Source organism: Vidua macroura, chromosome 3 (genome assembly GCF_024509145.1).
Source record: "Vidua macroura isolate BioBank_ID:100142 chromosome 3, ASM2450914v1, whole genome shotgun sequence".
Classification (NCBI taxonomy): domain Eukaryota; kingdom Metazoa; phylum Chordata; class Aves; order Passeriformes; family Viduidae; genus Vidua; species Vidua macroura.
Genome location: NC_071573.1, coordinates 84,035,966 through 84,059,282, shown reverse-complemented (window position 1 = coordinate 84,059,282; position 23,317 = coordinate 84,035,966). Strand labels below are relative to the sequence as shown.

The 23,317-nt window shown below is 36.3% G+C and overlaps 1 protein-coding gene across 5 annotated transcripts in view; it reads right to left on the bottom strand.

The window, feature by feature from the left end:
• Window positions 1-23,317, bottom strand: part of COL12A1 (collagen type XII alpha 1 chain) — a 99,285-nt gene that overhangs the window by 70,851 nt on the left and 5,117 nt on the right. For 4 of the 5 annotated variants that reach the window (XM_053972769.1, XM_053972770.1, XM_053972767.1 and 1 more), the window contains exons 3-13: window positions 16,956-17,072; window positions 16,135-16,278; window positions 15,203-15,259; window positions 14,261-14,524; window positions 13,983-14,147; window positions 13,355-13,528; window positions 12,243-12,533; window positions 11,417-12,019; window positions 9,778-10,050; window positions 7,245-7,517; window positions 6,056-6,328 (exon numbers count right to left, since the gene is read on the bottom strand). The exons of the other annotated variant lie outside the window; for it this stretch is intronic. In XM_053972769.1, the coding sequence (XP_053828744.1) occupies window positions 6,056-6,328; window positions 7,245-7,517; window positions 9,778-10,050; window positions 11,417-12,019; window positions 12,243-12,533; window positions 13,355-13,528; window positions 13,983-14,147; window positions 14,261-14,524; window positions 15,203-15,259; window positions 16,135-16,278; window positions 16,956-17,072 (2,634 nt within the window). The remainder of the gene's footprint in view (window positions 1-6,055; window positions 6,329-7,244; window positions 7,518-9,777; window positions 10,051-11,416; window positions 12,020-12,242; window positions 12,534-13,354; window positions 13,529-13,982; window positions 14,148-14,260; window positions 14,525-15,202; window positions 15,260-16,134; window positions 16,279-16,955; window positions 17,073-23,317) is intronic. 5 annotated transcript variants of the gene reach the window in all.

The window sequence follows — 23,317 nt, the reverse complement described above, 5'->3', positions numbered from 1 at the left end:
CCCCAAACCTAAACTATAAGAAATACATATTATGGAAAATCACTTCAAACTGAAAATAATCCAGTCATGACAACTTTTTTTCATATCTTGTTTTGGTACAGCCTACTTCTCACAACACAAATAGCTAATCCTCAAACAGGATGGAAGGTTTGGGCCCTATATCACTGAAAAACAGATTCTCTTTCTAAAGCAGAAGACACAATGACATAATTATCTCTCAAATGTATTTATACTCTCCTGAATATAATACAATATGCCTCTTTTTGCTTATTCTAAAAAGCACAGAGATAAGAAACAAAATGGGCTGACACCTCTGCTAATGGAGACCAGCAACCTCACATATGCCAAAGAACTTTGTTCTTTTTTACCAACAGCATGGTATCAGGATCTTCATTGATATAAGTGAAAATACTTGGAAATTTCTCAGTGGAAGCAAGATGGAAACCTGATTACGGAATATTTTTCTGGAGAAAAAATTGAACCAGCCTTTTTCCTAAATTTCTCTGAAATTTGTATTTAAAAGTGTAATGACTTCCCTGATTACAGTCAGTTACTCAAATATTCTTAAAACTTTTCTGCAAACCATATAGCTGCCATCAAAAGGGCACATAAACCAGATCTTCATCTTTCAAGCTTTTCAGCTTGACATGTATTAGGATTAGGCATTTCTGTATTGATTGCTTAATCTAGCAATGAATTTTTTAGTCTTTAAAATGACTGCAATTTATGAAAGTTAATCTGCTTAGCAGCTAATGTACAGTATGTTCTTTTCATCTGACAGCATGCATTTGGGCAGAAAATCAAATTCTTGCCAGACTTAAAACCACTTCTCTTATTAAAAAACAGATTACAAAAACAGTAGCTCTCACAAACTGCCCGCTGTCTGCTGCATTTAGACTCACTGCCTTCACCATGTTTCTCATTGTATTTTATTTCTGGTGTATGTAAAGATCATACAACCCCAAGAAATATTGAAAGCCAAATGGTTTGTTTGGAGATAAGAGAAAGACTTTTCCCTAAGACATTCCATGGGTGCCTCTTGCTTGTTCTTCAATCTGTATTACATAACATCAAATATAACCATCAGTGCAAATTGTTTAGTTCCCCCAGCTGTCACAAGCCCTGTTCCACCCCAAGGCCAATGGCAGCCTTCACTGATTTAATTTACTTTAGCAGTTTCAACAACTTTGTGTGAGCTGAGGTGAATCATAGCCAAAAAAGTATGTCTGAGGAAAATTTTTCCATGGCACCTTTATAGGGGTGCTCCAACCAAAGCTTCCCAGTGATGGATTGCCATGCACTTTTGAAAGTGAGAGAATAAAAGTGGAGAGTTTTCTACAGCACATATTTTGTACATGCAGTTATGTTTAAAGCAGTATGAAATATAAAGCTCCAGAATTTTCACCTCTGGATGGTACTTCATAACTGTAGACAAAATCAGCCAATGACTGAAAGAGGTCATATAAAAGATGAGAAGGCTAAAATTTCCTAAGTTTCCTAAAATCTGGATTACTGGAGAGGGAAAGCATACTCCTTCAACAAAGGAGCAAATACGTTGTTTCCTTTTTCCTGCTCCAAAAACACACACAGACAAAAAAAAAAAAAAAAGAAATAAATCTACTCTCTCTGAATAACAATTACCTGGTAATGGAACAGCACTCTCAGAAATGAGTCATTTTCTGATTACTCATTTGCTAAACTCTCTACACTGTGTTGTCTGTGAACAGTTCATAAAATGCTGATCCTCTGGCATGTGTTTATCTTTGAGCTGGACCAGAAAGCTATGCAAACAGTTTATAAAAGAGATTATCTACAGTTACTTGGGGGAATATTTGCCCTCTCTGTTTTATGCAGAGAACCAATAAGGGCAAGCATATGCTTAGCAAAAAGAAAAACACAAGGAGAAACTGAGATTACCCAGATGGTAAATTATATCAAGTACACAGAATGGATCCTGGGTTTCTGTGGATTGATTTTCCCATGAATCCTGAAACAAACAAGCCACTTCAAAACACTGCAAAACTACCATGCAGAGCAAAGCAGAGGAATAGGGGGCAAATTCTAACTGCAAAATATTTTGGAGATAACAAACATAACTGAAGGGCCTTCAATAAATTCCTGGGCAGACATGTCCATGCAGATCAGGTTAGAGCAGCCTAAAAATTTCTGGTTTTTTCCTCTCTGCTGAAGGATACTCTTGTCTGAGAGTAACTGCCCATATGAGTTCTACTACTGCATGCAGAACAAAATAAATCATTACTGAAAGTAGGAAGAATGTTTGCCTACATCCTTAATCACAGGAGACCATTTAGTGATTCAGTAAAATTCCATAAACATCTGAGAGTTTGGATTTTTCATTTCCTGCCACTTGACGATAAGATAGTTGGAGAAGGTACTGTATCCAACTCTTCTTTTTTCACTTTTCTATTAGTGCTGAAATGTTCTCTACACCCAAACTCACTCCTCTTAGGCTACATATCAATTCCATGAACTAGTAACCATCCCACTTTGAAAGGCAATCTCAAGCCTAGCTCCTGATATGATGAGCAACTATGGCACCACAGACTCGATTGGTTTGGTGAGAGTTCATATGGTGAAGACATCAAGTAAGCCCCATAGGGATTCCTGATACAGAAAAATACTTAAGTGCTCAGTCTTTCTGGGTTGCTGGCAATGAAAAACACACACCACACTATTTTGTTTCTCAGACACCATGGCTCATGGAAAAACTAGCTAAAATACTAAACACTTTTTTATGCTTCCTTTCACAGCTTTTTTGTCATTACTGTTGATAAGTTTATTTCTCCAGAAGTTAAGACCTGTCCCATTTCCAGCCTCAGTCAGACAAGTTATTTCAGCTACTCATTAGTCAAGTATTCACTTCACTGACCTATGTAACTTTTCATCCTGGTCCAACCATATTTCTTTTAGCTTCCCAGCCAGCATGACATCTCTTTTCATGTAAACTTCTATACTGAGCTTTGAAATTTGAATGTTACCTTTCAGTTCCAAAATTGCAACTCTTTTATTCATAATTGTCTGGATTTCTTTAAAGGTTTTGTTATTTTATCCTTCACTGTGGTAAGATAGGGCCATACAGTGAAATACTGTCTTATGTGCTGCAACAAATATTCTGAAAATCTTTCATACTGTTAGTCAGAGAGTCTGTTAAAATATCTGTGACTATGTTCAAAGAGTCCTGGCCGAATTCAAGTACTTTTATTGCCCCATGGAACCACAGATATACTGATTACTGAAATACAAGATAGATATTCCATGAGGAAATATCATGAATTAGGTCTTTGCTGTCATGCAAAAAGAAATTTGTATTCTGTTGCTTCCCTTTGATCACCCAGTAAGGATTGACATCTCTACAGTGCTTTTACTAACATTTTATCTAATCAAGAAAATTTAAGAGACAGTTTTAATATGAAGAGTAATGCTTTCTGAAGAGCAGCCTGATAGGATTTTCAAATCTTGCTGAATCTTCAAAGAATTTACACTTGAGTCATAAAGCTATACATGTCAAAATGGTATTTAATTTTTCATTTAGTTTCCTCCCAACTGAAGAATTGGATACGAAGTTATTCAGTTGAGTGATAGGATGCTCCTTTATTCATATTTATCCCAAGAAAAAATCTGTCACTGAATTTTTAATGTAATGTTTTAATTCAGCTGCTTAGAGCAAAATTTCTTACAGAAATGCTTCTGTGACCTTTTAAATCCAACACCTATTTTAAACTTCATCTGGTTGCATATAAGCCTATTCATAAGATAGAGGCAAATATTCTTTTAAATTATTTGGCTCTTTAACCAATGCTGAGAATGTTTTTCTTCTTATTAACAATTTAGCAATGCAGAAAGTCCAAATAAGAATCAGAGCCCTCAAAGGAGACACAGGGCAGGGAGCACTGAAAGGACAAAACAATCTGTACCTAAGACTGAATTCTGTTTTTCTGATGATTTTGGCTTTTGGATTCTACTGTATTTCATTCACCACTCTCTCTAGGATGTGTTTTAACTGAAGCTCTAGGCAGTGCCCCAAAAGATTTTTTTTTTTGTTCAAGTTTTATGATAGGATAAAATGCTAAGCTTACTTTATGAATTTGAAACATACTTGATGTCTCCACAACTCCTTGTTAATAAAGGAGCTCTCCTAAGTTTACTGCAAACATTCTCAATAAAAATGTTTCCACCAAATGTAAACAGCTAACTTGGTCAAACCTTTACTAAAATGTGAGGTATGTCCCTAAGGAAGTGAACCATTCCATCTGTTTAACAGTGAGACAGATGCTTCTCAATATTTGCAAAGGAAGACTGAGGCTTTCCTCTATGCACTGATAGCACAGAGGAGAAAGCAGGGCTGTCAGCTTCCTATGCCTGTTTGGGACCCAGTTTGGTTTTGTTCTGAGGGTGAAATTTGTATTCCTGGATGGACAGTAGCTCCTGTTCAGGGGAAAGAATAAAAGAGACTCTTGCCCAATATATTCTGCAGTATTGTGAACCTGCTGGGGTGTGGAGGTGAATTCAAACTTTCCCACACAGCACAAAATCTACATTTTCACCCTCCCTCTTCCCTCCAAAACATGTTGGACCTAGGAAGTGTCAGCACCACCACCAACAGGGAAGTTCATTATATCCTGATCATCTCTGGCTTTTCTGGAGGGTATGGGCAGAATATTGGTACCAGATGTCATTTACCTGGATCTCAGCAATGTTCTGGGCAGGAGATAGGCTCTTTTCTCTTACAAAAGATCTTTGGACCTTGCATTTGTAGTGAAAGCAATGGAGTTAGGAAACTTTCAGCATGAACTGCAAGTTGCCTGATTCTCTGACCTGCATCCATCAGAGTAAGCAGGTCTCAGGCAGTGGGACAGGCAGGCAGTTGGTGTCTAGATCTCCCACTTACTCCTTGTATAGTCAGTGGACAGAGAAATGTTTGTTTGAAGGAAAAATGAGATCTCAGATGGACTATCTGCCTACTGGAAGCATTTGCCTTTCTTCATCAATCACAGAAGAATCCTAGGGAGCCCATGCTGCAAGCAGCAGTGTTCATGTGCCTACATTTTAATAGGAAGAATTCAGCACATTGATGAATAATTGAAACTGATTTTTAAATTTATTTGATTTTACATTTTCCTATTTAAAATACGTTTTCTGGATTTTTTCATAACCTTTGTCATAAACAAGAAGTTGAACTGGTGGAGAAACTGAGAATCAGAATATTCCTACTGTAACTTGACTAGCATCAACAGAGAAGCCTAAATTCCACATAATTCATCCATAAGATGTTTTCAAGTGTGGTGCCTACACAGCTGCAGTGCCAGATTTCAGCAGTGCATCCCTGGCCAGCACACAGCAGTCACACTTCCTTTCAAGGCCTACGAGAAAGCTTTCTCTATCCTCTGACAATCTACAGATCACATTGAGAATGCTCACAGAGAATTAGTTTGGGAAATTATCTGTTCAATGTCAAAGAACAGCCTTTCCTCCTTATAAGAAAGCCTTTGGGTCTGACTTACACTTTTGTCAGCATTCTGTTTATGGTCAGCTTCAGGTTCTTTGTTAGAAGCAGGATTTGATTCTGTATGCCTAAGACTACATCTTGTTTCTCTGATGCAAAAATGGCCCCTGAACATCTTTCAAACTCAGTACTGTAGAAATGCTGCAAATTTTCAAATCGATGAGATACTTTAACCCCATTAATTATTCCTGTTACATTAAGAAGAATATGCCACTAAAACAGCTTGGAAGATGATAGTTATAAGACAAAATATTTAATGGAGGCTGGTGTAGAAGTACAGTCAGTTGTGGTTGGTGCTTCTGGCAATAGCTTTTTCAAGAGACACAGTCACCTCCACAACTAGTGATTTAACCCACTTTTTTTTCTTTGAGGACAGAAGATTTGGAAAGTCCATGTAAAGTAGGAGAGTGTCTTTATGTCTATTTTTCATTTAGATATTTACTTCTACAGAAAACTTGGAAAGACACTTTAAGACACCATAAGCCTCAGTCAGATAATGAATAAATAATAACAGAAACAATAAATAATTACCTTCGAGTGTTTCTCCCTCTCCAGAAAGGGCATCTCCTGCTCCAGAGGCATACAAGGCAGACACAGACAGTGCATACCTAGTGGCTTGGTCCAAGCCTTTCAGCACTTTAGAGGTAGTGTCACCTTTCACAGTCACTTCCTTAGTTTCGCCTCCTGCGACTGGAGTGTATGTTATAAAGTACTGCTGCACTTTGCCAGGAGCAGCACCCCAAGACAGCTTCATTGTTGATGTTGTAGCATCAGAAACTCTCAAATTCCTTGGATTTCCTCGGACTGCACATGTTAAATAAAAGATGTTGAAAACAAGTTGAAGCAAGCTTAATTTCTTGGTTTATCTCTTAGGCTAACACTACATAGGATTTTATGCTAAAAAATAATTCTTTAATAGGCTGGACCAACACTGCTACAGTGTACCTTTACTGTAATCAGGACTGTATATTCCCATCCCCACCCTCCTTAGGCAAAAACGCACAATAAAGTCCACTTAATTTTTTTTTTTGCTGTTAAAGCAGGCTCAGTCCTGGAGCATTTATACATACTGGCACCTCTAGATATGTCCAGATTCAACAAAGATCCATGTTGAAGTCACTGTCTTCAGAATCAAGTCAAAGATGACAAATAAAATGTGAAATTAACATGTTTTGGTTTCCTAAAGAGGTCTTTTTGATGATGACTTTCATTGGTCAGTGAAACTTCAACAATGATCAGGACAGTCATACTGCCTGTACTCTCTGGATTTTGTTTAATAAGGCATGATACATGTTAATGGATCATGCATTTTCACATACGTTAAATCTACAGTGATAACTCGAGAAAATTAAATGTTTCATTAACTTCTTGTTAAACATTCAACACGAAGTGCAAACAGAGTCTGAATTTGCTCAAAAGGTATATAATTTATATATGAAGAATCCTAAGGACAATTAATTTAACATACAAGTAGATCCTTCACCCAAGTTACCTTGCCATATCAGGTCCAAGATACTATATTTTAAATTGAAATATTGCAGTTTTGATAAATTCTGTTGTCTTAAGTTGTCCTTCAGCTAGGCTTGGGCAATGTTATAACTCTCTGTTCATCTAGGATAATACATATGGACTACGTGGTTTATTCTCTTTTCAGTATGAATATGTCAACATGCAGTGAGTTTTTCTCATGCTTACGATGTTCACAGCATTGATCATGTACCTTCATCAGTTTTTGCATATCCATTCAATGAATTCCCAGGCCCAGACTGATACTCAGGAACAACAGACACTTCATATCTTGTATCTTGGATCAAATTCTGCAGAGTAGTTGACCTATCATTTGCTGAGACAGTCACTTGTCTCCTTTCTCCTCCAGTAAGTGGTCCGTAAACAAGCCTGTACCGTAGGACATTTCCCGGAGCTGGAGTCCAGCCAACTACAAAGCTATCAGTAGTTTCATCTGTAATCCTTAAGTTTCGAGGAGCACCTTTAACTTCAAAAAATATACACATGTAAGTTGTAAATATTTGCTTTTAGTGAAGCAGTATCTGAAGCAAAACCATGTCAACCATTCTGTTCGCTCATCCAGTTTACCAAAACTGCTTATATTGCCCTCCCATTGCTTGAGGGTACACACACCTTTAGTAATTTCTAAAAATTTAGGGTCATTGTTACATTCAGCAGTGGAATGAAGTTGTCTCCAAAAGTACATTCATCCCAGTTTATACAACTGCTTCTGAAACTTAAGACAGTCTGACTGTTTAATGGTAACAGTAGAACTGAACTGTGTAAGGGACATTTGGGCATAGCAAGTAAACTTCTTAACAGAACAAATGGTATAAGTTTCCTTGCTGCAGCCCTTTGCTTCTGCACCCCTTCCATTTACAGGTGGAAAACAGCAGTTGTCAGATACACCTGACGACACACAGGCAGCTAACCTATTTGCAAGAACAAACATGGAACAAACAGCAAAAAAACCCCACCAAACCAATTCTATTTCTTTGAATTTTTCGAAAAAAAAATATTCATTGCAATATGAGTTGCATCTAATTTTTAAAAAAGGTTTCTGAATTTAGTCTCTAACTCAAAGAAATGGTTTGTTATCCTAGAAACTAAAAAAACTGTGTTGAATTCTTTAACCTAGCCTGCTCCTTGACAAAAGGTACAGCAGTTCAGATAAGCCCAGTGGGCACAGCAAAAAAGACTCGACTCTTCCAACAGACATAAAGATCTACTGTACTGCACACTGCCTAGCAGTACATAGCATTGTCACTTAGGGAAAAAAAGTTCTGTTTTTTTGTTGTTTGCTATCCATAGTCCATAAGTATAGTCCTTCAAAGTTAAGAGTGGAGTAATTAATAATCCCTGTTTAAAAAAATAAACTTGTCTTCTATTAATCAGAAACACGATACTCAACCTCAAATCCTTTAAAAGCCTGAAACCAAAGTTAATTGCCAAGAAAGCCATCTGGCTCAAACTGTTAGCTAGATCTGCATGGAGAGCTCCTGATGTTTATGTGGCTGTAGAAGAACTCTCTCTTCTGAGATGTGCTGGGATATCATCAGATCACAATGTTAATAATTATTTAAGGTAGTATCAGTTACAAATGGGAAGACAGATTATTTTTATTAAATCTTTTCCTTCTCCTGTCCCTTATGCACACAAGCTACATGTTCTATCAGCCAAGAGTTTGTCTGTTTTCCTAAGGGAAAATTATGTGTGGCCAAAATATTCTGACTGGTGCAGTCATGGAAATGTGCACACTGACAGTGAAACCTGTATCTTCCAAACTTAACATCCAAACTAAGCAATTTTATAAGTGTTTATTTCTATCAGTCTTAAGAGGAAAGAGGAATTAACAAATCTTCATGCTGTTTCTTTTTCTCCTTTGGAACCATTTATGTCACCAAAGGTCACAAATGACAGCATGGAATAATGAAAAAGAGTAGATCAATATTTTTAAAAGCATAATTTAGAGTAGACTGAGTTTTCAACTACTGGAATAGAAAATCAAATCTACTGTCATGCTGCTCTTTTCAATCAGGAGAAATGCATCACGGCAACTCTATCAAGAAAAAGTAAAGCTACCATGCTTAAATTTACAGCCACTGATCACATAAAACACATACTGACATCAATGGAAGTTTTGAATCAGTTGTTTGATCAGACTAATGAATTTCTGATTTAAAAAAATCAGTTAACTAAAACTCAAGGCCTTTTAAGCCTACTGTATATAGAACAAGATTTCTATGAGTGTTATATTAGATATAGACATAGAAAATTGCATAGGCACACATTTGTCTTTAAATGTATTGAGGTCAGCATGCATTCCTGCATCTGTCTTATAATTATTAACTAGAATAGGATAGAAATGAATAGTGCTGTTGGAAAGGATCTACAATGTTCATTTAGTCCAGCTTGAGTCTATATTGACAATAATTCATGCCACGGACTTTAATATTGAGAACACACTACTTCATTTGAAAGGAGGCCACTGCAGAGGAACACAGCAGAGGAACACATCCAACCTCAGAAAAATTAAAGTGCAATCTTAGCAACTTAATGCTTGCATATTATTAGAATTTTAAATTTTTACCGGATGCATTGAGATACAATAATGTTTATTCTCATCCTGCACTGCAATACAGCTTCTCAGCCTTATCTGGCTGTTCATTTCCCTGTTCTCCAGCTAAGCAAATTCTTATTTGAACATATGACTCCCTTGTGTCTGAGAATAATGTAGGGAATCTTACCTTCTAAGGTGGTTTCCTCTCCATCCAAGGGAGGGCCATCACCATCTTCATATTCAGAAATCACACTGACTGCATAAGTAGTTTCAGGTAGTAAGTTGGTGAGAACTGAGCTAGTACTTGAAGCTGGTACTGAAACAATGAATTCATCTCCACCGACTGCTACTTTATATTTGATGAGATAGGACAAAACCTCAGATCCAGCTGGAGACCAGCTCACTTTGAAACTCTCTGCTGTTATGTCAGAAAAGACCATGTTCTTTGCAGGTACGTAAGCTGTATGGAAATAAAAATGTGCATATGAGGCACACTTGCCAGAATATGTTAAACACAACATTTCTAAAATAAATAATAAATGTTCCTCAATCATTTGATTTATTCTAATTGAACAGATATTTTGTTGCATGTGCACAAGATTTTTTTTCTACACTTGCTTATATCTATCAAATTTCAAGAAGATCATATCTAGGCTGCCTAAAATAATTCACAGTAAGTAGAAGCACCAAATTAGTGATTTCTAGATCAAATGAAAACAGTTCATCTAAAAAAAAAAAAAAATTTATGAAAACTTAATTTAGAATCTGATTATCAAGTTGGATTCCCTATTTCGTATGTCCAATGAACAGCAATAACATTATGTCCTCAATGGAAACTAAAAATTGTTGGGTTTTTTTTCAGATCTAGATTAAAAAAATAAAATAAAAAGTAGTATTTTTTCAGGAATGAAGTCAAAGGGGGAATTTGACATGAGGCACAGACACGAATCTGACATCCTGGGCTTGTTTTGCTTGGCCTAGTCACCCTGTCAGTGGGGATCTTAAAACTGTTCAAGCCCTCTAAAACAAAGGCTGCTTTGCTGGTTTGTTCCTCAAAGCTATCCTGAAACAAAAGGTTTAATTTTAAAGAGAGCTGGGCTTTCAACAATGGGGACTTTGTCATGTTAATGTCCTACTAAGCATAGGTAGGGGCACTGTGGGTACAACTAATCATAAGTAATTTTATCAGACCAAAGTTGGCCATTTAGAAAACTTTTGAATGTTAAACATTATCCATGCTGGCCTAATTTGGATGCATGTTAAGACTTTCATGTGCTGCTTCACTTCAGTCTTTACAGTTAGATTGCAATCACTATCACCTAGCATCTGCTGTCTCAAGTTGTCTTGTCTAAGCCCATTTCAGAGGGACATTAATTTTACCCTAAGACTTAATCAAATTGCCCTCTAGAGTTGTTGGCCTTACTTCATTGCCTTTGAACATCTAAAAGACAAGCTTAGACTTGCCACCTCATTTTGTAGAGCTAAAAAAGAATGCTCTGGAAACTGTTTTACTTAAAACACTGAGTGCAAAAGCAGAGCTTATCCACTAAGGTCATTCCAATAGACACATATTTTATTAACTTTTTAGGTACCTAGCAAGGGTGGGGTAAAAAATTTCCCCAATTTTTATTTCATTTCCATTTATCCGTTAATTTCACCTGTTGCTTTTAATACATTTGAAAATGAGAAGCAAATCCCCAGTTATTAAAATTATAATTTGTATATGGACAATTTCATCAAAATAAATTCTTTAGGTAGCTATAAGCACAAAACATTGGTTCAGATCCTCTTTTTCTACATTCCTCTAAGTAACAGTAGTTGCTTACATTTTCTCCTTATAGCAGCCAGTTCCTGCTCAATTCGTAGGCAGACAGACTGTGTAAGTTCAAATGATATTCTTTGAAAGGCATCAAAATCTTCCACTGTGTAAACATGAGTGTCCGCAGGAGGTGATGCGATAGCTTCCAACTCCGTACGCACTGCATCCTTCACACCAACTGCAAATATTTCTACATCTGCATCCCTCAGCTTAATTGCAGGTTCTTTAAAAGCATCTGACGATTTTCCATCAGTGATAAGAATCATTACTCTCGGCACGTTTGGTCTTGATCCTTTGCTGGTAACAAATACTTTCTCCCTCACATATGTCATTGCTTTGCCTGTGTTGGTAGATCCACCTCTGTAGGGGAAGGTGTTAATAGCCTGAATCATGTCTTCCACTCTGTTGTATCTGTTCAAAGAAAACTCCATATGGGGATCTCTGCTGTACTGGACAAGACTTATCTGTACTTTTCGAGGTGATATCTCAAAGCTTTTAACTAACACTTCCAAAAAGGCTCTTACTTTAACAAAATTGGCAATACCAATGCTGTAGGAACCATCCACTAAAAACACAACATCAGCTTTTACATCCACACCACGTGAGCATTCTGCAAAGGAAAAGAATAACCACTGTAAACAGATTTTCAATAGCCACATAGCATTACAATAATATCTGTAATTCATGTATCACACACAACTGCTTATAAACAAAGTAAACTATGCTAAGCAAAGCTGTTTCTCAAAAATAATAAAGGTATGATATTAAAACAAGCATCAGAGGTTCCATCAATGAAGAGCTACAATTTGAAAATAAGGTGGCTCCAAACTCACCCACTTGAACTTTTACTTGTTGTGTTTTTTCCATTATTGTTATTGGCTCACTGGGGGTCAGTCCTTTCATTGCATAAACATTAATTTGATACTCTGTGTCTGGAGAGAGATCTTTAACATTCAGAGCAGTTGTCTGAGGACCCACACTCAATACATGTTGTTTTCCCCCAGCTATCATTGGAATGAATTGCAGACGATAGCCAGTTATTTGGCTTGTGGATGGATCCCAAGTGATTCTAACAGACTTTGAGGACACCTGAGTTGCCACCAGATTTGAAGGAGGCTCCACCACTGAAAGAAATCAAAAGCAAATCCGAAATATAAGTTACAATTATAAATGCATTTTCTTAACAGTTTCTATTTCTGGAATAAGTTTTGTTATCTTTGCTTGATCTTTACTAAAAATCACTTTTGGGTATTTTAGCATTAATAGACAGAAATTAATTACAGGACTGTCCAAATGAGACATCAGTGAGAGGGCAAAAATATCAACAATGCATTTGTGGTCCCCCAAGTATAGCATAGGTTCCAGGAGAAGTGCTGCCCAGCTCTAAAACTGTTTCAACCAAAAGTGACAGCTACACTCACAGGAACACGGTAGAAAGTGTGAACAAATGCAGACTTGAGCAGAATACTACAACAGCAGAGTCATCTCTACTGCCATTTTTGTCAAAGAATAAACTAGTTACTTAAAACCTTACAGGATGAGAAAGCTGCAGTGATACAGCTTCATGTCTTTGTTTTCTCAGTTTTCTCCAGTTTTCATGCTTTGATTCTTAATCCATTACATATTCTGACCCTTCACCAAGCAGTTTTTTTCCCTTTAATACATTTTTTCCACAGAAGTGATGCCTGTGTCCAAACTGACTCTGATAGCTGCACATCACTGTGTTGCCTTTGAAACTATGGAATAAGGGAGCTATTCCAAATCTGCTACATCACAGGTTCTGTTATCCTGCGTTTAAAGACACAAAACTGAAACCAATTTTCCACACTTTCTAAGTGAGGCAACGGATGAAATCTAGAAATAAAGCAAAGGAAGTAGGGATAGCCTCCTCAATAGACATTGGGATAAACTGAAGCTACAAATACTTTTTTATAAAGTGTCTCACCTTCTTCCCCACTAACCAGTTCACCAAGTTGTTCATCAACACCGGAGCACACTTGCAAGATAATTTCATTCTGTATATCCACAATTCCATCAAAATTAGCCACATTGAACACATGCTTCAGTGACGGCTGAGATGCAATTAGCTTGAGTTCCTTTGCATCTGCTGCTTTGATACCTAAAAGTTGTAATAGACAGGGCTGTGTTAAGTAGGTATAAAATACAGATACCTGTGAGTGTACTCGTGAGGTATCAAAACATCCTGGGGTAAAGCTGAGTTTAAATTAGTTCTGCCTTCTGTCATGATCGATAATCAAACTACAAAATAATGATTAATGAAATAAGGTGGCAGTCTCAATTTTCAACCAGTGAAAATAATGTGGTGTAAGTGAAGAATGAGGCCAAGGTTGAACTATGCTGGTCAGTCATATCAATCTCCATGCAGGAGCTACATAATTACCATCAAATTAACATAACTGATGTGTTCCACTCTGGAGGGCACAAATTACCCATTTCAAGGCATACACATGAAAAGAGGGCAAAATGAAATTCTTCAACCACACCATCTGCAAACTTATAAATTAACTTTTTATGAAAGTTAATCTCTCAACCATTAGAAAAACTCAACGTACCCAAGGAAAAAACTTCAACTCCTATGTTGCGAAGCTCTCTTGCAGGAATTTCTACATCATCTTGAGCTTTTCCATCAGTAATGACAATGGCTACTTTGGGAAAGCCTTTTCTTGCTCCAGCAGACTCAGTGAAGGTGTTTTGAACAAGGTAATCAATAGCCTCACCTAAAACCAACATCACAAGTTGTGTCTTTTTAGACTTGCATGAACTACGATTTAAAGCAAATTTGAACTATGAAATGAAATGCTGAATAAACATGTATGTGGGAAATCTGTACCTGTCATTGTGTTGCCACCTTTGTAAGGTATCCTTTTAATTGCATCAATAAGATCACTTCTTCTAAAAAACTGATTTAAATTGAACTCTGTTCTTGTATCTGAACTATACTGAACAACTCCAACTCTCGTCTTTTCTTCCCCAATGTCAAAAGCTGATACAAGGGCAACCATAAAGTCCAGAATATATCCAAAGTTATTTCTTCCTACACTCCATGAACCATCCACCAGGAAAACTAAATCTGTCATTGCACTTATGGAGCATCCTGGAACACAACAGAGAAAAAAGGAAAACCAACTCTATTAGCAAATGATCAGTTTCATTCTTACAAATCAGTGAGAAATGTCTAATAGAAACTTAGTAGGTAAAAGCCAAAGCAAACAGATATTTAAAAGATTGATCTAATCTGGGATATTTTAATTGGGGAAATATTACTCACGAAAGTGAACACCCATATGAGTTTTCTAACAGTCATTATCAAAAGGGAACTGCTTTGAGACACCTTTCACACTAATCCACAAGAACTGTTATGCCACAACAGATGAAAACACCCATACAAAACTTTTTGCAATGGTTCGATGTTACAGAAATATTTTATTTTGTTAGTATTTGTGCCTTGCATCTTTATTTCCCCATTGTATCTGCACAGGTTCTTCTGCAAAGCCTTTTATCCACAGCACAACATCTTTTGTTGATAGGACCAAGACACTCATGGACTTGCTCAGGTTAGTTGCATGAAATCCCTAGTTTCAGTACCAACTTTGCACTTTAATCTTCCAGTGCAGCTTATCTTTCTATCACAAGTCCCTTCACAAGTTTTCTTAATACTGCACAACTTTACAAGTTAAGTTCTTGGTAGGTAGCACAAAAGCACAGTTTAACTTTGCGAGCTAGACTTCAGATAAGATAAATATCAGATAAGTTGAAAAGCAAAGCACCTTACTTTGTAATTGAGCCTCAACCTTCTTTTCCTCTGGTATCCCTGGGCCACCTGTCTGAACTACACAAAGCACAAGACAGAATGAATGGGGGAAACAGGGTTACATTTTTAAACATCAAAGAAAAGCACATAAGGAATTAGAGACATGCATCTAACAAGCCTCAGAACACAAAAACATAAATGCAGGTTCTGAATATACCTCCTGTACCTACAGATTTGACAACATAGTATTCAGCATGACAAAAATAGAGAAAATGTAAATATCTAGAAATCTTGTGTATTTGTACATCTTGTAGAGTTATTTCCTGAAAATTAACTGCAATATGCCTGGAAGAAATACCAGTATTATCCCTCTCTAATACCTAGGGGAATTGATAATTTTCCATGGTTCTTTGTGAAGCCTGAGACATGATACAAAATGTGTCATAGAAAAGAGTCTGCTGTGCATTTTTATTTAATTATATTTATTTTATGCTTTTTTGATTATTAATATAAATTATTAAAGCTTAAATTCCATATTTTAGTATGCATTTAGGTATATCGTGTCACATTTTATTATTATTTGATTTCTATAGTTTGTTTTCTCACATAGGATGCCAGTTCAATTCATTTGTTACTGAGGTCAATGATTGTCTTCCCCTTGAATTCAGCAGATGCAATTTATTTGAAGTAGGTATAGCTCAAAAAACGTAGTGGCCTCCTGCCAAAAATTCTATAGAGGTTGGCAGACACTATATCCATGTTAGTATCCTTTGATCTCTTGGAAATTTTCTCTGCTTCTACTAGGACTAATAGAAAAAGGCTGTTCAGACAGCTCCATCGAAGGAGAGTTTAGCTATGTGGCAATTTTGTTGGAGAACTGGATCAAAGCCAAGTTTTGTGAATGACCGCTCAGTTATCTTAATTGGCTTTCTAATTGTACTGCAGCTACTTACTTGTCAGCTGGCCAAAAACAGGCAGACTCTCCTCTCTGTCGTCATATGAAGCTATTGATACAATATACTCTACATCAGGTATAAGATCTGATATGACAGTTTGGGTAGTGCTAGGTGAAAGAGTAAATTCTTTAGTAGGTCCATCTGCAATAAATATATAAAACACTCAATGCAGCCTTAAAATCCAATAATATTGATAAACTGATTGTAAAACAAAATGCATCAAGCTATAATCTGTCTCAAAACCAATAATAATTTTAGAATGATACACTTTCTGTTTTCATGAAGTATAAATATTGAAACATGAAAATTTAGCCTAATGTGACTTTTTTTTAAATGAAAAAAATTGCTAAAGTTTTTAATAAATTACAGGAAATTTGAAACTTGAAATGCACGTACAAAATGTATTATCATCTAACAAATCATGTCCTGTTCTGATTCAATATCACTTTCACACTGATTATTTCTCAAAGTGAAATAGAATAATGGCTGTCTTACACAGCATAATACAATTCTTGAACTTTAAGGTGAAATCATAGAAGAGGAGCGGAGTGATGATTCTACCTTCTTTTTGCTCCTTGCAAAGCAAAGGCATCCAAAACTTGTTACTTTCAGTCCTGAAATGGTAAACACCAAGGCAAGAGTAGCTCTAACTTGGAAGAATCACTGTTTTTCCTGTATGCCCTTTGCTGCTACCCAGGCTTGATCACTAACTTCCAAGAGATTTTAACGGCTACTCTTACACCTAAGTTAGATATAGGCAAAAATAAACTCAGTGTTTCAAAACATGGAATCACATAAAAAATTTTGACAGAACTCACCATTTGTTGGAACAACAGTTATTCTGTAACCCACTATTGCATCTGGTGGCCTTTTCCATGACATTTGAACATTATGTTCATCTATAATTGTAAAATTCAAGTCTGATGGTGGGTTAACTGCAAAAGATTTATACCAGGTAGATGTTTAAAATCTTGAGCAAGTTTTGGCAAATGAATAAATAAAACAATGTTGAGCAAAGCTTACTAAAATTGTCTTTGCATAAATTTGTTTCCAACAAATATAAAGATATATTGTTGGAAAAAGAGTAAAATAAAAGCTGACAAAATATGACAAAACATCAAAGAGTATATGCATTACAGAGGACAGCACAGAACATATGTTTCTTGAGTTGCCAAGACATTCAAGAATGGCCAGCAAAATCAAGCACAATAGAAAACACATTTGGATACATGTACAATGAGTTCACAGATAATCACCACATATGCAAACATTTCACATAACGATTAAAGGAAATTTTTTTTACATGCTGGGTGCAATCCGTACAAGCATGCCAAATCACAACCTGCTTACAATATCATGAGATCATTTAGGATTTGGAGAACACAGTACTCTTCTTAATCAGACATCAAAGAACTGATCAGCTTTTTTAATATAGTCTCTGCATATGATATTTCTTATAAATTTCACCGAATCTAGAAACTTGGCAGAGAAAATAAACTATTTAAAGAATACAGGAAAAGACTGGGCATCTAATGTTCAGTAAAACAATTTCTGTTAGGGTCTAGATAGGAATAGACATGCAAAATGTATATCAGCAATAATGATACACTGATGTATCATTATATTACAAAATATGGAGAACTCCACCCCTTTGTTCCTAGAAGCCACTGAAGTGACATACTTTGCATATAGCAACAAAGGGCGTAGGAACTAAGGGAATAATAAATGACATTAGTAGTGGTTGCAATTTGCCAAAATATTTGAGCTGATGTGAAGTTCTCAAAAATAAAATTCTACCTGTTTACACCAGATTTCTGTACAATTTCAAAGGTGTAAACTATTGCTTTTATGTTCCCTTTGCAGCAGGTGTACCCATACTAATAGCAGCATTTTAACATAAAATGCCAGTATGGTTCCAAACAACACAATGGTTAATTATGAAAAGACAACATCAAAATATATTTAAGGACATTTATTTTACAGAATTTATAGAAAACGGCAAAGAGGGCACCAGTGAACTGAACAAATGCCTGCAAATAAAACTTGTAGGAGCTGATGACAGAAGTAACTGAACAGTACAGGAAGAAATAGTTTACATACGCTAATTTGCAGCATCATGCATACGTAAATGAAATGTTGATTATTGGTTTTTTAGCTTCCCACAATGGACAAAGCCTCCATGTACAAGGTTCATTACACAAAGACATTTAATAAATATTTTATAATGATATTCTCTTTTTAAAATTGTCATGCTTATTCATGCAGCATTTTACTGACTCACTGTCAGTGCATGGTGTATTATATATTATTGTTTAAATAGGTCTACAAAGTAAGATTAGATCCAGCCATACTTTCCTTAACTACTAGTGAGAGAGTTTTGCAGGCATTTTTAAAAGACAGATCTTCTGTTTCATAGAAGATCTCTGTCATTTGTCAGATTTCACATCAGATTTGAATATCATTTTAAAAGCAGATAAAGTAGTAAATGCTAGAATGTTTAATTATGAAAAGACACTGTCCAATTACAAAAAGTAAAACTGAGCTAAAAATATATGACATTTTTTTCCTTTTAATTTTCTGTAATTTCTGACCATAGGATAATATGGCTTTATAATACTGATACAATAGATAACACTAGTACTGAAGTAAATGTTATTTTTGCTGTTGTCCATACACAGGCAGTGAGATTAGACCATTAACCTGCATGCACAGTTTGTTCATCATTCAGTTTATGAGCATCACAATGCTAGACATGGCAGGGTAGTTACTTAGTATCAAAATCATGCAACATGTGTTAATAGTAAAATACATTTAGATTATAAGAATATCATTATAAAATATTGTTTCAGTAGCAATGGCTCAGGACAAATTTAATGCAAAGGCAGAGACAACTGACCTGAGCATGCTTTTAAAAAAAATTCAGTACATGGAAAAAGTAGCACCACCAACCTTGCAAGTAAATTGGCATGTTGCAGCAGAGACTTAGGCTTTAACTGCTGAAGGACAGCAGCAGCCCAGCTTGTTGATATCCAAATGACCGGATTCCAGATAAACTGAAAAAGCTGACTGTGAGGAAGAGTCTTTAGCATTTAAAGGATGTTTTTCCATTTCATGAAAATTCAGATGTGGGTCTTGGCAGGTAACAAGAATAGTATATTGACACATGAGTGATGTATCCATTCATCCAGGTGATCATAAACAATGGCATTGCAGGGGAACTTGAAAGTCCCCTTGTCCATCCCACGATCAAGACAGCACTGGCCACCGTGTGTCATTCCTGACATGTTTTCTCAGATCATTCTTAAAGACCTCCACTATTGTCAAGACTGAGAGCTTCCCACAGAAATTACTCCAAAACCTCACTGCCTTTATCATCATAGTTATTTCTGACACCTAATCCCTGTCTTCATTGCTGTACTTTAAATCCATTCATTCTCAGCCTCATGGCTGGCTTATCAAACTCAAGCACTGAATACTTCTCCCATAGAAATCCAAAAAGGAATCTTCCTTGAGTGAAAAAAAAAAAAAAGCTGTTTGGATTCAATGTCATCAAAATGTCTTCCAGATGGCCTGTGAGCTTTTGATACTCAAATAGAATCTCCAAAACATCCAAGGACCTTCACAAGGGTCAGATTTCACCCAAGTGAAACCAGCTGTGGGGTGACGACCAAACCATGGTCATATGACTGAGAGTAGTAAGCTGATCTGAAGTATAGAAAAATGTTTAGATGATAAAAACCTTATTGTGATAATAAAACGGGGTAACCGTTACTCCATCTCATTAAAATTCTTCATCCAGAAGTAAATTCACCAGTGGAAAAATAATAAATTTGCAATACTGAATCAAACCAGAATCTAGGAAAAAAATGCCCCTTGTTGTTGTAGTAGGAGTTTGCCGCTTTACAGGGACAAACCTTAAAACTTCACTCAACAAAATCTTATGTGTGAGTACAGCTTAACTGCAGCAAGCAGTCTTGATGTCAAGCTACTTGCAGCAGTGAAGTTGCAGCTATTCTTAGTGTAGTGACACTGCTGATCCTCTGTCCATCAAAATCCATGCCAAACCTCTCACAGACTTGTCAAGGTACAGGATCATGATCATAACGTGTCATGGTGTTGTAGTCTTGCTGTATACAGTGATCTGTTGATGCACAGAAATGTATGGTTCCCCTACAGGTTTCCAGAGTAGCAAAAACATATCCTGCTGTACAACAATCATGTTCCCACAGCATTAATTTTGACCACCCTTAGAATTGTGTTATGATAATTTCCTTAACTGGATCTTCTATATTATGCACCACGAAAGAAAAACAAAAGGAAAAAATCAGATATAATGTACTCAAAACATTGCCATATATATATTATAATATAATATATATACATATTATAATGTAATAAAGTTATAATTTCTTATAAAACAAAAAAAAAAAAAAGAGGGCAAAGCATCTTTCTCATGCTATGCAGGTCATATATGTCTTATATTAGCTTGTATTACTTCACAGGAAATATAAAAATTTTACAGCTTTTTGCAGAGAACACGATGTGACTGCTAGAGGGTCCCAATGAATACCTTAACAAGACAGAAATAAAATGTAAATGGAATACCAAGTAATTTATATCTAGAACCAGATTTAAAAGTGATATAAGTTGGAAGTAGCTGCCATCCACAATCCCTATGTGAAACATATTTTGTGATTCCATCACTAGAAGGGACACGCTATAATTGGCATGTAAAACAATGTGTTAGCCCATGTTAAAATATCACACAGTCTACAGAAGCTGAAGAGTGAGCTCAGCCTTACCATCCCAGCGGTAAGACCTGCTGAGGCTGGAAGGTGCCAGAACTCTTCATTTACTGTTTTTTCCAGAAATGGCATGAATTTGGTAACACTAACTAGATCATGACCCCAGTTAAGCTCCTCTGAAGCCTGCATTGTCAATGTGACTGGAATGACCTACAGCCTAGAAATGTAGTAAAGAGCAGCTTCTAAAAAGAGCAGCTTCTCAGACTTGTTAGATATTCATTGCCAATCACAACACAGAAACATTGCCATCTGTATCTTTGCATTTTTAAATTTTATATATATGCTTATGAAATTTCTTCAAAATTGAGGATGCATAGCTCATAAATGTACCTCAAAAAATTCATTTAAATCTATATACCTATACAAATAAAGACATACATATCTCAGCATGACCCATACATATATATATATATACACATTGTATGTATGAATATTTACCAAATTTTACACATTTGTGCATATATATGTATATGTATGTGTATATGCACTTACACATGCATGTATATTTTGCTTCTAATTCGCAGCAGGAAAAACAGGGATGTATGGTCATCCTCATGTATATAAAAATTTCAATTTCACATGTCAATCTACATGGCTCTCTATTTAAGAACTTTGAAATCAACAGCTTCTTTCTCAAAAGATATTGCTATCAAAAGATAATAAAATAATGGTTCTACCAAGCAGTTTCAAAACTTCAAAAGTTTCAGCTATCCCAGATCACCTCTGAATCATTCAGTCAATGAAAATTAATGTACTCAACACAGCTTTATTACAAGCCAAAAATTCTAATCTTCTGCAAGTGCTGTGCTGCAATTATTTGTCACTTACTATACTGGGTGTCCTGGTAAGAGATTTTTCACCAGACAAACCGTTTTATGCTCAACACAGAGGTACTACACCTGGATCAGTGATGCCCTCCTTCCCTACTTCCAGCCTAGAAAACAGACTTTTCTAGGTCTGAACCAATTCTTGAAAAACTGAAAAGTCAGCACCTTCAGAAGCTCAGTTAGGCTACACAAAACCAATTATTTTCTCATTTATTTCCTGTGCCTTTGAAAATCCCTCTGTATGAAGAAACGTGATATGCTACAGAAGCTGTGACAGCATCACAGCAGTAACTTGAGGTTATAATAAATAGATTCTTCACATGCCAATATACTTTACTTAACTATGACTAGAATAAGAGCCCTTGGCTCTTTGTGATTACAGATGAAAAATTACTGTAACAAAGAAATTCTGACATGTGGACAGACATGGAATGCACTGGAGTATTGCTGTGCTGGACTAAAAAGGCACAAACCAACTTTAAGTATGAACAACTTTATGCTTAAGTATAAAATACAGAATCACACACAAGGAGTTTAAGCTGAGAGAGAGATATCAGAAGGATTGCAAAATAAATCAAGAAGAATTTCACTGTAAAAGAAAAGAGTAAAAATGCTGAGCATGAAAACAAATTTGCTTCCTTGACCATTATAAACAAACAACTTCCCCAGTGAAAGGGCATGAATGCATTTAGACTATATGTGGGCTTTCCCCCCTCTACTCCTACAGTGACTGCCCAACTAGAAACTCCTGTTCTGCTGTACCTCTGCAGAAAAGCTCTAACACCATTACTGCAGCTCACTTACTGCTCAGGGCCAAGAGCAGCAGAGCACAGCTCTCACAAAGGACTTCAGAGCAGCTGTGATGCTGATGAAGAACCAGTTTCATACTGGAAAGTTCAGGAATCTATGGACAGCAGCATCAGATAAACACCAGGTCTGCTCCCAGGGGAGACTGAAAAATGAAAGCTGAAGGAGGGCAGAAAATAAAACTAAGCCTTTTCTTTCCTCTGCTCTCACCCCATCTTTCCACGTCATATCAAGAATCTTCATCACATTAAATGGCCCTCTCCCTTATTCTCCTCTCTCTTTTTCATCCCATCAAGGGTCTACCCACACCTTTGAGAAAGAAATTTTAAAATGCATGTCCTGTGAATGTACATGGAGAGTCAAAAAGAATCAAGAAAAGAGACACAGGACTGACTGGTGGCAGGGGGAGGGGGATAGTTTTGCCACAAAGCAATCTGAAATTGGGAAAAATAAGACCAAGGGACAAATGTTCACAGGAGAAAGTCAGTTCAGCAGACAGGATCTAAATTGCAATGACACCAAAATAAAGTAAATAAGTAAGGAAATAACTTGCTTAAGTAAATAAGATGCAATTTACAAAATTATGCAAACTTGCTGCACAAAACTAAAACAGTGCAGAAGAATGATCAGCATAGTGCAAACAAAAACCCCACTAGAAAAGCAGTTCCCACCACAGCAAGTTGTAAGGCACTCCTAGTTTTGAACTTTCATTTTCAGCACCACTATTCTCACTCCGTTTTC